This window comes from Falco punctatus (genome assembly GCF_963210335.1).
Source record: "Falco punctatus genome assembly, chromosome: 11".
Classification (NCBI taxonomy): Eukaryota; Metazoa; Chordata; class Aves; order Falconiformes; family Falconidae; genus Falco; species Falco punctatus.
The window spans coordinates 4723918-4741894 of NC_137591.1; the positions used below are offsets into that span (position 1 = coordinate 4723918).

At 39.3% G+C, this 17977-nt stretch overlaps 1 protein-coding gene across 10 annotated transcripts in view; it reads right to left on the bottom strand.

Annotated features, from left to right (window-relative positions):
- The window catches only part of FGGY (FGGY carbohydrate kinase domain containing), a 325564-nt gene that overhangs the window by 67214 nt on the left and 240373 nt on the right, over window positions 1-17977 (bottom strand). For all 10 annotated transcript variants that reach the window (XR_013931025.1, XM_080406372.1, XM_080406370.1 and 7 more), the window contains 2 exons: window positions 8971-9099; window positions 3925-4028 (listed from right to left, as the gene is read on the bottom strand). Coding sequence is in view for 9 of the 10 variants with exons in the window: in XM_080406372.1 (XP_080262498.1) it covers window positions 3925-4028; window positions 8971-9099 (233 nt within the window). In the remaining variant the exon portion in view is untranslated. The remainder of the gene's footprint in view (window positions 1-3924; window positions 4029-8970; window positions 9100-17977) is intronic.

The following is a 17977-nucleotide window of genomic DNA, read 5'->3' on the forward strand; positions in this document are numbered from 1 at the left end:
CCTCATTGTAAAAAACGTCTTCCTTATATCTAGTCTAAATCTACACATTTTTGTTTAAAACCAGGAAGAAGAAGCAGTACTGGTAGATTACTTGCTGCAAGGAATAGGAAATTTCTGTGCCCAAGTCCCCTGTCACGTTGCTTGTTCATATAACTTTTTTCTTGTTTCCTAACTGGCACCCGAGAGTTAACTAAATTCTTGGTGGTTTTAAATATCTGCAAAAGGGCAATCATGCTTGTGTTCAAGACTGGGACAACATAATACAAGGTAATCTGTACCTGAAATCCCCCTGATCACATAAAGCTTTCAGAAGAAAACAAAGCATTTTTTAAACCTTTAAAATATTCCATAAAACCCGTAAGACACTGGCAGGAAGACAGGCCTTTAGGGAAACCAGTGACCTTATTCCCAGAGGTTAGGGCATGTCTGTTAGACCCATGCAAGATACTAGTTAGGACTAAGATGCAAGCGCCTATTTCAGTGCCTCAAACCTGCTGCTATTTTACCGTGAAAAACTACTCACACATTTTGTGTAGTCGCCATGGCTACACAAGGAAAGTCTCCTAAAAGTTTAAAATCTACATGTGGGTGCTAGAGCTTAGAGGCACTGCCTGGAAAGCATGATGACATACAGCAGCCCACTCAGAAAAGTCATCCACTGAGTATCCGTCACTTGAAAGGAAAACCTGTGCTGCAGAGTCAGGTCAAACCTGCAGCCAAAGAATCCCAGCCCTAAGCTAAGGGACAATCCCTCAGAAGTGAAAGGGCAGCTTATTTGCCATTCCAAATGCAAATTCTGTCGATGACTTGTGCTAGAGCAAAGGAGGCAGCAAAGAATCATGTAAAATGAATAACTGTCCAAAAATATTCAGAAAACCATCTTTTCTTTTCTTTTCCCTCATGGATAATGGATGAGCCCTGAGGTGGCAGTGACTTTCAACAACTACCAGCGCAGACCTGGACTTGGATCAGTAACCTAATTAAAACATGCCTTTTGCTTCTTTCATGAGCTATTCAAGTATCTCAACAGAAACACAAAATACTTTGTGTGTGTCTGATTACCCCAAACTGTCAGTGGTTAATTCCAGAAGTGTATCCTCACTTAAAAATGGTAGTTCTACCACAAATTAAACTATTATAGCCATGGGTAAAATTAGGTTCCACATTTGTACTTTCTAAAATATCAAAGGCATGATTAGCAAAGTCTTTTGTTCAAGATCTCTAGAGTCCTTGAGGTAATGAAAACTGGGTCATGGAGCAGTTTCTCTTAAAGTTAATGCTGTGTTCAAGCAATACCTGCTTCTGTGACTCATGGAGTATTTGGTCTAGAGAATGGAAATACTGTACCAACACCCCCCCAATGGTACTACCCCTGCTCTCCCCCAGAGAGGAGGGGGGGTGGGGGGAGGCACAGCAGATGATTTTGAACAGTTTCCTGTTACGATCCCTTGAAAGAAATCCAACTGTACTTTCACCCTGCTTTCTGTTTTCTGAATTTCTCCTGACAGTTGGCTCTTTCGTTTGCCAGAACCACAACAAAGGACGGCCTTGAGTTTCCACACAGGCCATTTTCTCCCTCTCTCGTCTCTGATCATCTCACAAAGGTATTATTGTTGCTGGCTCACTGGGGCTCAGTGCACCTGAGGCAGATCAAAGGCACTTTTTAATGCCCGCCTGACCACACAGGTCTCTCTCCCACTGCATTAAATTAAACTTGATGATTAATCTCTGTAGCCCTGAGGGTCCCTTGGTGCACACGGAGAGAGAAAATATATATTTCTATCAAAACACAAGTATAATATACTTTCATTTTATAGCCCTAATTAAAAAAAGGAACAGCTAATTTCAGCCAAATGCAGCTGCATATAGGTCTCATTAAAACACAAATACAACTGCTCTGTGTGCTCTGCATTCATTTCATGCAGTATATGCAGGTAATAGATAAAAGAAGAGTAAACCGAAGTCCTTTCACAGATTAAATCCAGAGCAGTTTAGAATTTGCTTATTGTCTGTTGGCTAGAGATTGTTATACCTCTGAGCAGATGAGTGAAGGAAGGCAGTTAAGGAAACAATTATAAAATGCTGAGTAGTTACATTTAAATAAGAATCTACTTAAAACTAGCCAAAAACTGCACAAGCATCTATTCCTGAGTCTGAACTCAAGTGATTCAGAGCTTTAAAAGGTTCTACCTCGTCTACAGTGTGCAGTCCGCGTATGACTTTGGGGTTGTTTTAATGACCGAACAGAACATTGATTAACATCAACGTGGACTTTATCATGTCACTTTTGTTACATTAGCATATTTAATGGACACACATCTGTCACGGTCATGGAGTATGCACATGAAAAATGCTGTGAAAGTGTTTATACCGATATGCCATCCTCTAGCTGGGAAGCAAAACAACTATAGTTGTGAACTGGGTCTACATTAGAACTTATCAATATGCATAATACTAAAAATTAATAAATAACCAACACATCTCCTCCTCCAGGGCTAGTTATACTAAAGGAATAAGTTAGAGCCAGCTGGCCCATTTCCAGCTGCTCAGCATTGCCCTTAGACCTTCTGGGGAAACTGTCTGCAAGCTCCTCGGCTCATTTTGGTCCAGTATTATGTCTATTAACCAACTCATTTTAACGATTTAAACTAACTCAGCTAAACGAAACAGGTTAGGAAGAGTTCACAGAAACCGCTGCTTCTGAAAGGGCAGAAACCTCCATCAAAAAAACTGGAAATAATAAAAGTAGTGGCAGGCTTGAAGGGTGACTTCTTCCCCAAGAGTTGGTATTTGCAGGGTGCCCTACCTGCCTAGTGATAGACAAAGAGATACCAGTGTAATTTTTCAGAGGCAGAGTAAGCTAAGAGTGATGGAGTTTGAGGTTTGAAACTCTTGTTTAGGAAGAAATCCAAATATATTCCAATTGGCTTACAGGATTCACGCTTTTGTGAAATGCTCTTCTTCACAATACTGGGATTACTCACATCTTTAAATTCAATCATGTGCTAAAATGCTTTGCTGAACTACAATCCATGTGACAAGATCACTATTTATTCATGCTCAAGATCACCATGTATTCCTGCTGTTACTACGAAGACAACGTAACTTACTGTTAAGCCTGACATTTGATTATCAGCTTCCTTTCTTTTTCTCTGCTGGAGCTCTTTCCATGAACACTTCTAGCATTCTCTCTCTCCAACACCTCTAGCACTCTCATTGCCATTTGCTCATTTTGGAAAAATCCAAGTTGTAATCAGTCTAAATTTAAGACCAAAATGAGTTTTAAATAAAAAATGTGGCAGAAAAGGGTACTTATCTAAATGGAATGCTTTCAGACTCATACATTTTAAAAAGGTATAAATTTCAAAAGCAGACACTAAATTTTAATTGCAATCTCAGAAAAAGCTTTTGTATTAATTCACTGAGAAAAATTAGCAAAGTGAAAATTGCTTATTGGGGCTTTTCTTTCTTTTTAGTCACGATACTTATCATAATTCTATACATCATGGCAACTTTCAGCAGTAGAAGGATTTATATTGATTAAGTGAAGAGGTGGGGGAGAAGGACTGTGACTGAAGACATGCACTCCTTCTCCAAAGACCCTATTCTGCAACACATTAGTGACAGGCTTGTCATGGATAAGTCAAGCTTAGAGTCTTTGGCTCAGATTTCAGGCTGCTCTTTAAGCCACTCTAGCATCGTGGGTTTTACTTTCCATGTCATTTTTCAGTATTGATTTCTACTACTATTAAAGTTCTTGCTTAATACCAAATGCATGGTAATATATAATTAATATCCAAAGGTAAAGATAGAGTTACCAGAAAAAAATTCAAGGAAAAGGGTGAAAAGGACAAAGGTCATTTTTCCCTTCAAAAACGTCAGTTAATATATTCTGTACAAATCAGAACTACGCATACAACGTACCCCCATGTGGCATGACGATGTTCCACAGATCATAGCAACTCGGGATGTAATTGGCTGGTTCTCACATGGCAGGTTATGTCCTTTCACATCTGCTCCAATTACTCCTATTAAAATAAAATTAAAAATCTATTTTACAAAAGAGCAAGCCAACCCTCACAAAACAGAGCTCTTCTGCACATTGCTGACTATCACACTACTGCCACAAACTGAAAAAGTCTACTTAGTCAATAAACAAAGTTATTTTATCAAATCAGATTAAAATGTAGCTTTATACCAGATACATAAGGACACAAGATGATTTCTCCTATGTTCATGTTTATCACCATAATCAATAAATGTTATTTTGACAATAATCTGACCTTTATTCTCTCAGGTAGTACACTAACATGCAGAATAAAAGACTGCCCTGCTGTGAAAGGCAGTACAGTAGACTGCAGATGTGTTTATTTGTTCACAGTTTATCATGCATACACTGTATGATGTGTTTTGTCATGGGATGAGCTGGAGAAAAGGGTAACTTGGCAGGAGACTGGAAAGCTGCCAGTTCTGTTGTCTTAACTGTGGCTGCTGTTCTGTCCATGTCAGATGGAACCACGTAAAGGCAGATTACTCCTTCCCTTAGAGGAACTGTGCTCGGCTCTAAGGAGCTTCTGCATGCAGGACAGGGCAGGATGTAGGACAAACTCAGCAAGCACTCTGCGTGCAGCAGAACCACAGACCCAGGAGATGCCAAGAGCTTGTTTACAGAGTGGGGAAGACCTACAGCCAAGCTTCAGCACACATCACATCCTGCCTAGTTCACTTAAGGGGAGGCTAACGTGGAAATCCTGCCCTCTCCTAGGCTGCATTCCTGCATCACATTGCCCTGCACCCAGCAATATGCAGCAGCTCAACAAGTAATAGTCTTTTGTTTGTCTTATTTTTTTTTCTTGATGACTACTTTTCAACTGGCAAACCGGTCACCAGACCATGCGTTGCATCTGTATCTGCAATGTGTAGTCTGGTGACAAGTTTGCCAATCCTGTTAGAAAAAAAGAAAATCTTTCTCCTCACTGTAGAAGGATCATGAAAGCATTTGCTGGACATTGTGAAAGATGCCAAGTGCTATTGCTGGTCAGTATGCTACATTTCATTAACACCTTCTTGTTTAGATCACCACTGCAAGATTATGTTATCAAATTGGTCTGTTGAGGTTTGTCTCACCATGATTGCCATGGTTTTCATGGTATTATCGTGGTTGGAAGTTAGCTAGATAATCAGAAAATTAAGGTCTAAAATCTTACAGCCTTCAAAAATTTGTCCTTGCTTTATCCTAGCTGGCTCATAACTATGTAGCAGCATAGCTGTCATACACAGACTTTACTTGTAAGGAGCAACTGAAAGCTAAAGGTATGGCTTCTACCTTTCATTTTTCATTTTTCATGTTTCATTTTTCAGTGCTCAAACACAGACATGCATGAGTTCAGATTAAGAATTTTGGATAGGGTAGTCTAAAAGGCAATTTCCTGTGCTAGGCAACACTGTATTGAAGTTTCTTAAAGGAGTTAAAAATGTTGCTCACACTTCAGAGGGAACAGGTCTATGAAACTGAATTGGCAGCAATCATTGTAAATGTATTTTCATAAACAAAACAAAATTGAAGATCCTTATGTTTAGATATTTTTTAATCACTAAGAAAACACATTCTGCAAAACATGCATTCTGGGCCTTTTTGAAATCAGTGGGATTTTTTCAGTGGCTTTACTAGTTTAGAGTTGCTAGAGTCTTCCTATTTGTGATTAATTGAAGTCACACACCAAATACTTCTGGAACACTCTCATAACAACGAAAGCTTAGATATTTTATTCACTAAAAATAACATTAATGCTGTTATAAGTCACTTTCACCTTTAACTTAGTTGGATTTTTTCAGACTCTGAGGCAGACTCAAAATCTGTTGAAGATTCTTAAGAGAGACTGAGAACAAGAAGCCTGTATACCACACAAACTGTAGGAGAGACTTTAGAAAAGCAGGCAATGCTTAGCGTGTGTACTTTTGGATCCCTTCCACAGTGACAAAGTATTTTAGATACTGTCCAACAAATTAACTACTTTTGCTGAAATAATACTGATGTCTTTTTAAAAGGTGCAATGAAAACATTATTTTTAAGAGGCCAGTCCCAAAAGACTGGTCTCCCATACTCACATTTCTACCTGTAGGCTCTTTTAAATTGGTACAGTAGGTCAAAATGTAAGGCATAATTACTCAGCTTTTAGATTTCTATTTTTCCTTAATAGGTATCAGATGGAGTGATTCAGGAGTCATAGATGACCTCCACAGACACACATTAAATAATTCTTTAACTTATTTTATTCAAAACTTTGAAGCTTTCATAAACTTCAGGAACCTGTCCAGCAAAAACATACTTTATAGCCAGCCAAAAGCAGATCCGTACAGTGCATCAAAAGTTATTAACACTGAAAACAAGATGTCCATCATGTCATTTTGGTTTAGCCTGCAGGATATGAAAGAGTCCTTTTCATTACTGTGCTGTTACAAACTCTTTTTAAAACAACCAGCAGAATGTCTTCAAGAATAAGAACAAGGACATCCTAACCTAATGCCTACTAATATACAAGTCATAACCTTCCAAAAAAAAAATGTAAACCTCAGTATTTCAATGCAGATCACCAAAGGGTAAGCACTAAAACATATATCATGACGTACCCTTTTCAAAACAAAAATTTTACATCAACTACTAGAGCTATTTATTTCCAGTATTTTCACATTTTAATTCAATTTCAAAGATCTCATCTCTATTTTATTTTATTTTGTCCCCCTTTTATCATTACTAAAAGATTAATTCACTGCCATCCTTAATATCTTTTAATCAGAACACAGTTTCACTTCCTAGTTCTACTATCTGTGTTCTCCTTTTGCTTTTCTGTTTTCCTCCAGGATTTCCAGCTCTGTATTCTGTATTCCAGCAGTACTCTACACAATGTAGGCTGAATTAGACTTGAAAAAGAGTCAGGTTCTTGTTATTAATAGCTATGAAGGAGAGCCATGAAGAATAGTCTCACTATTCATTCTCTTTACATATATTTGCACTCTCCAGCTCTCCTTTTGCTCCTGCTCTTTTGCTCTTTTTCTATTTAAATCTTTTCTTTTTTATTGTCTTTTCTACTAGTTTCACCACCTGTTACCCTTCCCAGATTCAAGAAGGATGAGTTTCATCTTAAATCTTCCTCTTTTCCTAGACTCTACTCAGTTGTCGTGTGATTAGCATGCAGGTTCTCCCACTGCATTACGGACACTCTTCCCTCTGTAATGTGTCTCTCCCTCTCTAACAACCTATAGGTTTTTTCTCTCCCAGCAATGATTTCAGTAGTCTGCTAGTCTTTATGATGCCATCTGGGAAAACATATTCTGATAAACATGACTACCATAAGCAGACTGTCTCTATCCACTGAAGTCTTACTCTGTTGGATGCCACTAGCTATGTATTTCTAATGTTAAAGCTTCTTTACAGAAGTCTATAGCAAATGAACAGATAGCTGCTTTCCATTCTTCTTTAAATTCAATTCATTGAATTCAGCACATGAAATTTACCGGGTAAATTTTTGTGCTCTGAATCCAGTACTCACATAATGATGCCAATTAAATGAGGACCCTTCACCATCATTTTCATGTGCTCTGTGACAATCCCGTTTTTCAGCAAGTTCATTATTTCAGGTCAGCTTATTAATACATCCTTTTCCAGAACACAAAACTGCCAGGGCACATAGTCGTAAACACATTTTTATGCAATTAGGATACTAATTGACGCAAACAGATTTTTAAGTCGCAATAGAGGGGAGTCAACACATGTTCAACTATGACACTAAAACTCAGTCCTCATTTTGCAGCTATATCTGTATCTAATCCTTCTGAGGTAATAAGAAAAGCAACCTGTATGATTACTCAACCTCATCAGAAACAGTTGTCAGAAGCAAAGTAAAAGAAGTTAAACATTTTGAGAGTTCCAGGCCACAACTTCTAAAAGAACAGATGAGATTTAAAACATCACAAAAACATTTGAAACAAAACTTGTACTTTAGAAGCTAATCACGTTTCATTTAAATCTAGAGAAAAATCCTCTGACGAGCAACAGATTTCCATTGAAAAGTGCTGTTTCAATAACACAGAAACTTTCTGAGGCAAGACTTTTTTCTGAATCATCAAACTAAAAAAACCTCAATCTACTGCTGAAAAAGTTACATTGAATCACTCTGTTATTGACACTATTTAGATAAGGCTGAACAGCACAGTATGAAAATGAAGTCGTGGAGCCTCACCAAATACATTTCAATTTAGTTGAATCTGGGCACATCAGAATATTGGGCTGGGAAAAAAAAAAGCATAGCTAAGCATCGAGCCTCCCACTCCAGTTATGCATAAAAAGTTCAAAATGACAGAAGGGGAATGCTGTGCAGTGGCCAGTTCCCTCTCTACTCTTATTTGCTCATTTAGATACACATTATTTACATACTCTAACCTCCTAGACCAAAATCAATGGTTTTGGTATATATCCCACATTGTGCTAGCATGAATGTATGCAAAAAAGTCTCTGTTGCATTATTTAAACAAAGCATGAACCACTTCTAAAACTAAGAAGGAAAACTAACTATGAACAAGCCTCAGAGGTGAGACTTCTCCCTTAGAATATTAATTTTTTTTTCTTCCCTATTCCCAAAGTTTTGAGCTACAGAAGACGCAAACGCTCAGCACACCAGCATGCTAGTACAACAGCATTTCAGTTCAGGAATTCAAAGTGTAGAACTAGCAGAAATTAATAAACAATTTGGAAATCCAGCTGAGAAGAAATGAACAGTGAAGATCATTTCTATAAACAGATATTCAATATTAGCAGTTATTGTGATTTTTTTTTTATTTTAGTTATGCTACTTCATAAGAATAGCATCAGAGCAAATTGCTGGATATGAAATAGGCTGTGAGAAAAATGGCTTTCTACAATTAATTCAATATATTCCTGTTTCAAAGAATAGTAAATATATTACTGAGTACCTAGTCCTCCAGCATGTGCATCGATGAGAGATGCTGCTACTGCGATCCCTTCAGGGAGACCGAGATCTTTTGCTGCTTCTGGCGTTAGGCCTTTTCCAACAGACTCTCCAGGAGACAAGACGTGGTTTCCTGGGCAGACACAAGAAAACCCAAACACCTGTCAATTTACTAAACAGAAAAACAAATGTGTATGTTATTACAAGAACTCCCTTCCTCTCCCTCAAGTTAGTGTGGAATATATAAAACAAAAAAGTGCATCAAAGAACTCTATCTGATTAAGAAGTATCTTTCATTATCTGTCTGTATATTAAATACAAACATGCTAGATCAGGCTGTCCCACAGCAATTTAAAAGTTCAAAAGGACTCAATGTCCTATCTAGCCACAGAGAAAGATTTCACCACAAGCAATTAAATCCTGCTTGGCATCTTTCCAAGAGATATGAAATACTTCTGCAGCAATCCCAAGGTCCTGTGGTGGTTGCTGTGTAGGCTGCCTGCAGCCATCCTCTGTGCATCTGAACGAGATTCAGCTCAGCCCATGCTCGCAGATGAAAACTGCACCTGTTGCACAAGGCAGGGGCCAATTTTTTCTCCCCATTTCCATCCTTTCCAGCAGTCTCTACTAGGAATAATGTGTTATAGTAACAGAAACTCTGAAAAAGAAACTGGCTTAAGCAGCAGATTCCTCCTATTGCAGCTGTATTTCCTCACAGACTTAAATAATCCCTTTTTGAGCCTTCAGTGGCCTTATGATGTATGAAGAACATTATGATCACCCCAAACTCAAGCAACGCAACCCCTCCCTCTCAGTGCTGTCACCAGGAAGCCTGGTGGCAAGTCCCACCTGCCTTTGTCTCTGCTACCATAATGCACATTAAGTTTTGCCTTGTGAAAAGAGATTGTTTCAGTAATTAAATCATGGTGATAGAAACTGCTCAGAGCTTAGAAGAAAAAAATCTAGATTCATTAAACTTTCAGAATTTAAGGACACCCCCCTCTCTGGCTGCTGAGTATAATCACAGCCGAGGCAGTGAGACTGACAGCTCCTGGAACTGCTACACTTCCCTCTTTAGCTAAAGATTTGGTGGGTGAGAGGCAGTGAAAGGCACAGTGGGAGCTCCCACATACCTCCCTGCCAATACCACGGCCTTTAGTAAATATCTGTAGTGTTTACTAAATTCAACAAATCTTCTGGGCAGAGTTGACAAAACTCCTTTTTAAAATAACACAAGCCTATTTCCACAGTTACACCTAAAGCACGTTCTGATGTGCAGAAAGGAAGTATAATATAACATCCTCCACAACAGAGGTTAAGAGGAATAGCGTATCATAAAATAACAGGAATATACTAATGCCCATGAGCATAATCTGCTAGAACTATAGTCATACTACCTTAGTGCTCGATGCAAAGAAGGTTATGATATTAAATTCACATGCGGAAAATGGGTCTTCAGTTTTACCCATCACTTAGCTCTTTGTCTGCTCTAAGTGATACAGTGTAAGGAAGGTGCCCGCCTCCTGACGGATGCAGTGTACGCATATAGACTGCATGCACCCCTTCTTGGCGTTCGTTTCTCCAGAGTTTCTATTCTATTGGCAGCCACACCACCACCTTTGTAACGCTAGGCTGAATCTCATACTGGAAATTTAAAACATGTATAGCCAAAACTTTCGCACTTGACTTTGGGTTTATATTCAAATATCGGGGGCAGTAACCATACCTCACCATTCAGCTCATAAATAAGGAAGTGATGTCACTAAACTATCTTCTCACAGGAAAAAAAAGGTCTCTATTTTATTAATTCTTAGTGTAAAGTCAAAACATTGTGCTAACTTTTGCATTTTTTCCCCAATAAGTTGGTAGATGAGGCTGTTTCTCTTCAAAAGAACTTTTGTATTACTTTTCTGTTTTTTTAAGACATTGGAGAATAATACCAGTAAAACAAAGTTGCCTGTTTCTCTTGACATTCAAAGAATCCACCTGCAGGTGGAAGGAAGTTCAAAAGAGTTCACACAGCTAAACCCACAACTTTTTCTTCAGAATCAGTTGCCTGACCTGAAAGCATACAAATACCTTGTATATACTACACGAGGTGAATTTAATCTGAAATAAAACCTCTTTCCAGCCACTCAGTTCCATGGTTGGCTTGTTTATAATCAATCACACTGGTCAAACATTTTAGTGTGTAATAATCTGGCGGTTAAACTGCATTTTAGAGATCAGGGCTACTATTAGACAAAATCTTTTCCTACCAACTTCTCAATTACTATTTCTAGTTAATGAGCACTAAGGGAGCAATTTCAGAGATAAAGATAATCCTCTCCTCTACAGCAGCAGTAGAAAATGACCCTATAGATTCCTTTGGTGCTAGTTATATGTCAGAAGGACCAGCAGCATTGCTATCCCCCACGGGCATAAAGCATGGGAGAACACATGGGGCCGAGTTTGTGATCTGAAGATGCAGCATAATAATGTTGTGTTTTTGAAAAATGAACTAACAGTAGAGTATGCCCCATTTGGTTTAGAAGTCAAGGTAAACCTGAACTATTATTCCTTGACCAAAAGCACTTCCCGACAATCTGGGAAGCGACAGCAGATCGCAGTCACCCATGACAGGGACTGTGGAGTCTCCTAGGTCACCCAACAGTCAGGGAGTGCGGAAAAGAGGTGCCAGCATGCGAGTGCAGCTAGGAGAGGATACTGACTCTGCCCCTCTACATCATCCTCCCCCCTTCAGAAATCAATGAAAGCTCTCCTATACCCATACAGTATGTTCACAAGGAGCTTTGTAAAAGGGAAGCAGCAGGCTCTGCATGGGCGCTCCCCGTCATCATGGAAGCTGCCTCCCCACCCACGCAAGCCTGAGTGAGTGACTGTAGAGCGGGCAGAGCCCTGACTGAATTGCATGGGCAGACACCTGGAAAGGGGATTCGAATTTTCATGGTTTACTGTTCAATGAAGAACTAGAAAACTCAGCCAAGCGTCAGCTTCCTTAGAATGTATATGTACAAAGCTATTAAATGACTAAGAAAGAAAACACACAAAAAGCAACAAAAAGAGGAGCCACAATTTCAAAGTAGAGCATCTGAAACAGATGACACTCCAGTACTAGACTGGGAGAGGGTGAGTAGATTCTTACTTGAGCAAAACACAGTGGCTTTAGAAGCCAAGGGACAACTGCTATAAAAATCAATGTATTCCACTGTTACACACCAGCCCTTCAACAGCAGGTGCTGCCACCCCTAAATCCTACCTGTCAGGGGAAAGACGCTGTCAGAGAGGGAGGAAGGGAAATGAGAGCCGCCTGCATACAGAGGCGGGCAGTGAGCGTGACAGAGGGCTGCATAAAAGAGGCAGTGAAAGGACTGAGTCTTCTCAGGGCTCCTGCCAAAGTAAATGTATCGAGTCTTTTGTTTACAGTAGTCTCCTGTGCAAGTCATTTACCTTTGCTATAATGACTTCCAAAATTAGACCTAACCAAACAAACCCATAATGGCTGAAGCTGGAGAACTTTCTGTTTCGCTAACGCAATGCTTTAATCCACAACCTTTTCATTTTGGATGAGACACACTATTTCTAGCTATTTTTTGCCCTACAAAGCAGCAAGTTTACAAAAGGAAAAAGCCGTCTGAATCTCTTCCTCCTCTTTTATCCTTCTTCGAAGACTAATGTTAGAATTTGCTATGATCAGGCTTTGTTTAAAGAATTTATGTGGTACCAAGGACCCTTCTACCTTTTTAGGCAGTTACTACAGCAACCAGCTATTTACCAGACGCAACACACACGACAGACAATAGATCTTCAGTCAACTTTAGTAATCGAAATTCGCTGTAGTGGCTTACTAATATTTAACAGAACTAGGTACTTTAGGACATAGACCTTTTTAAAAACAACAAAAGCAGAGCGCAGCAGGGGGCCCAGCTGACTCAGCTATGATATACTCACTGCCAGCAGCTTTTCATCTACCACGCAGAACGGAGCTGCATTTCATACGCACTTATATCTGGCTCTATAAGCGCACAAAAGTACAAAAGGAAGAAAATCAAAAGGAGACGTCCCTTTTCTTCACTAACTTGACGCAAGTAAACTTGAACATGGATATATCGATCCCTTGCAGAGATTCCAGCAACCTCAGAAAGAAACCCAACCGAAGGGTACATCCTGACTCTGTTTTATAGCCTCCCCCAAACTGGACAATCAAAATGCTTTTTAATTTAAAAGACAATACACAAAAATTATATCCTGTTAAATATGCAACACAGAGACGCGCTGAAGAAGTTATCTAGTTAAACACACGTATAGCTGATTGTTCTACAATTTTTAACCCAGCCGATCAGCAGAAATAGCGCTAAGATCAGAAGAAAGCAGAATAACGATGCAGACTATAAAATTGTACTTTTAATTTTTTTCTTAGGACTGAATGCATGATGGTTAAAAGGTGTTAGTAACAGTCACATTTGGGCTTTTTTTTAACCTGGAAATACCCTCCATAAAATTTCCTGGTTGGCAGTTAAAAACTTCAGGATTTTCATTCAGGAAAACCAAAACAAATTGTGATATTATAGGCCAGCTTATTTAAAAGTGAGAAAAACAGTTGGTTAAACAAGATCACTTTGGCTTTCTTCAGTTCAAAATTCATCTCTGTCTAAGCAAGCTGCCACAGTAGCTTGAGGCAAATCTGATTTGGGTCCTTTCCATCCCACTCTCCCATACAGCTTATGCCTTTGGCTGAACTACATCTCAACTACCTAACATGTAATTACTTAAGGCAGACATATTAGGTTGCTAAATACTGGCAAAAGCAAGCAACCGATGTGCAGGCAGATCCTGATTCATTAAGCTGAAAAGTAAATTGGTGTGCAGACCATAGGTGGCTACTTCAACAAAGACTACTTCCTTCTTGTCCAAATGAAAGACAGCTACTTCATGTATAAATGATAAGCTTTCCTGGTTAAAGGTCAAAAGAAAAAGAAAAAAAGCATTCTGCATCATTGGATCATTAGGCATGTACATTGACGGACGTGACTGAGTTTTCGTTACTAGATTTCAGTGAAACAGTGCAGAATGAACACCTCTTGTAATGCATGGTTCACTACTCACTATGCTGGCATGCATGTGGGTATACAATACATAAATTCGGGTGTCTTACTAACTAGATGCAACGTATTTGCACCCAAACTCAGCTACCTGATCTCACATTTTTGCTTGCACGCAATAATCTCAACAGGCTGATGACTTAAGATTTATGGCACTTTACAGCACAATATTTCTAATAGTCTCTCTAAATACAAAGATCATGGATCTAGATGACGTGACTATTGCCACACTTTCAGAGTTGCAAGTAATCAGACTTTTTTTTGGTACAGGACATCACTAGGATTGTACAGGCAATTCTGTATTAATTACAGATTATTACTTAACAAAATGTTTTTTTATTACTGGATGCTTTTCAATGATTCACACGATAGCAACTCCTCTTTGAAGAAACAATTACCTCTTTTTCCAAACCAAAAGACATGACAGACCAAAAATAACCTGATCAGTTACTCAAAGGACACTTTGGAATCTTTCAGCTAAGCTTCTGCACAATTTTACTCCCCACCACATTCACACAGTATCCAGTTCTTATACCCATACTGAGAAGATACTGATGCATAATAAAAAGTTCAGAAATCAGTCAGGAAAGCAATTACAAGGATTGAGGAGTACAACTGTCCACATAAGAGTTTTGGAGAAAACCCTCATGCAGTTCAGTGTTTTCCTTTAACATAGAAAATGTCAATCTCTGCAGTTCAGGTATGTCACTACAGTCTGCCAGACAGGAATGGCAAGTTAAAAGTTCAGATTAAAAAATAAAGTGCATTCTTTAATTAATTCATTACATTTAAGAAATGACAGTAATTAACAATCAACAACCTTCAAGTCTGAAGTGGGGTCTCCACCACAGGAAATTATAAAATCAAGACTGGTTCTACTTTTAAATTACTTAAACATTCATTTTGGGGAGTCCAACAGCCTCTGATATGGAGGAAGTGGGCAAATTGTTTGATATAGTCCTTCTGGTTCTGTGAATCCTGACTTATAAAGCAGACATCACTGTTTTAAAAGATATCTCAGTGTGAGGCTTAAGCAAAAAAAGACAAGGAACAGATCAGGACCAGGGAGAGGAAGATTCAGGTAAAAAGAAGAAACAACCTACAACTATTCTGAGAAATGTGCTTTTTTCTTTTCTTTTTTTTTTTTTAGAACTGTGGGAAAAATAAGAAAGGAGGATAATATGTGAGAAATTTAAATACTAAACAATCACAACAGGCTCAAAGTCTTCTCAAAGCTTCTCCTATGACTTTTAAAAACAGAAATTAAAAGAAAAAGCTCCTAGTTTTCAGACCAGAAACAAAGAGAAAGCTCAGAAGTCCACTATGTTGCCAGAGTAGAAGAAAAGATGATTCCACAGGCAGACAGAGTGAGATCAGAACTCTAAAGTAGGCAGTAGGAAATTATTTATTCTTACTTTTTGAAAACTCTAAGGCTTTTACTATTAATCGTCTAAGCTATGATGGAGCCTGAGGATGAAAAAATACCACACAGTACTCTTCAGTTCTTGCAGCAGGGAGGAGGAAGAATTGGAAAGGTACAATCTGCCAGCAGGACTCACCCTGATGATAAGCAGGGTGAATGATGGTTCTTCCCCTTACAGTGCAAGAGGAATGGAAAATGTCACCCAGAAACACTGTGAAGAAACCTGAGCTACCCAAGTGTAGCCCAGCCTGTTACAGAACAGTTATTGGAAAGAGGAAGAATATCTCAGGCTGGAGAAATTGGCTGGCGGGACACTCATGAAATTCAAGAAAGGGAAGAGCAAAGTTGTGCACATGAGGTGGAAGGAGCCCATGTACCAGGACAGGCTGGGGGCGGACTGCCTGGAAAGCAGCTTGGCAAAAAAGGCCCGTGAGGTCTGGTGGACACCACACTGAACATGAGCCAGCCACGTGCACTTGCAGCACAGGTGGCCAGCAGTCTCCTGGGCTGCATTAGGAAGAGTGAGTGCCACCAGCAGGCCAAGGGAGCTGCTCCTTGCTCCCTGCCCAGGCCATGCCTGGAGTGCTGTGTTTTATACTGGACTCCCCAGTACAGGAGAAACGTGGACATATAGCAGCAAGTCCAGAGAAGGACCCCAAAGATGACAGAGGCATGTCATACAAGGAGAGACTGAGAGACTGCAGACTTTAAGGCCAGCAAAGAGAAGGCGTGGAGGTGTGTGTGGGTTGGATCTTATCAGCATGTATATAAACATCTGATGGGAGGGAGTAAAGATGATGGAGCAAGACTCTTCTCAGTGGCACCCAATTGCAATGTAACAATGTGCATAAACCAAGATACAAGAAATTACATTTAAACAAAAAAAAAAAAAACACGTTTTCCTTGGGGAAAGATGGTCAAGACACTGGAACAGGTTGCTCCAGGCAGATTTTGGAGTTTCCAGCCTTGGAAATACTCAAAAGTCAACTGGACACAGCCTTGAGCAACCTGCTGTAGGTGACTCTGCTTTGAGCAGGAGAAGCTGGACTAGATAATTTCCAGAGGTCCCTTCTCACCTCAACCATTCATTACTCCATGTGATTCAGTGATCTCAAGATGGAAAAAACATGAAATAAAATAGAAATCACAGGAGCGTGTAGCTTTTATGAGAAAAATTCTTTCTAACTTCTTACTGCTGAATCATATATTATGAAATAATGCCTCAAGCTCTAAGGAAGGAGACACCCTAAAACCTCTCTGCACTGTGCCAGTTTCAGCTCCTTTACAGTTGCTACAGCTCTTGGACAGACTGAAATGACAGGAAGCCAGAAAAATGTTAGCATATTTGGAACACCCTTCACTTGTAAATTCCATGGATTTTGACAGCATGTAAGTGTAAATATCCTCTGATTCATCCTTTTAATTTTGTTTGAAATTGTAACATGTTGTAATTTATTAGGGGCAGCAAAAGACCAAAGACAGATACTTTAGAGAACCCTTTTACTTACTATTCTCTACCATTTGCAAAGTACAGTGTTCAAAGCTCATTGTTACAATAAAGCTTCACGAAGAACTGGCAGCTACAAACTGACCTGAAAAAAAAATAATCATCATCCCTTTCTCTCAGCCTTCAAGGAAATCCCTCATATACTTCGAAGCATCTGGCATCAAAGGCCTTGGAAAAGATAGAAAACTGGCAGAACTAATGGATCGACTGTTCCTTTCACAGCTGCTGGAGCATAAGTTAACATTGACTGTATTCTCCCAGCCTGGACTGAATCTTCCATTTTCAGCCTAAATGTAAATAAATTAATAGAACTTCCAAGTAGTAAAACTGACTACTACTGACAAAATACAAAACATAAGCAGACTCTATCTAAGTGAGGTATATAACATTATCTTCATTATATCTATATCTCTGTAATACCACTATCTTCATTAGCTTTGTATACGGAAGTAGACACTGGCACACACAGGAATATAACCATTCATATGATAACAAGTTCATGAATAAACAGCCTGCTGGTTTGTCACTTGTCTGAATGCTAGAGGGCTGCACCCGTATTTGAAAACCCAGCATATTGTAAAGACTGCGCATGCTGAGTGACAGCAGGTACCAACCAAGGGAGTCACAGCTATCAAGCCCCAGATGATATACCATTTTCTTTGTCATCGATTTGTGAATACATACTACAAATGAAAAAGCGTTAGAAAAGAACATCCAGTCTTAAAATTCTATAGAACCTTCTTTTCAGGGTATTCAAAAATGGCACATGCAAGTGCCCAGGTACATGAAAACATCAAGCTTCCAGTCCCCAAAGTCCCGGAATTACGGGAAGAGTTACAGACAAGACATTGCAAAGTGCTAGGGCTGCACACTAAAGCACAGTGTGCTGGAACAGGGAGGTGACACTATTGTACTGATGTATGGGAGTAACGACCACTAACCATAAATGCACTTTAGAGTCAGGCTGAACCCTTCATAT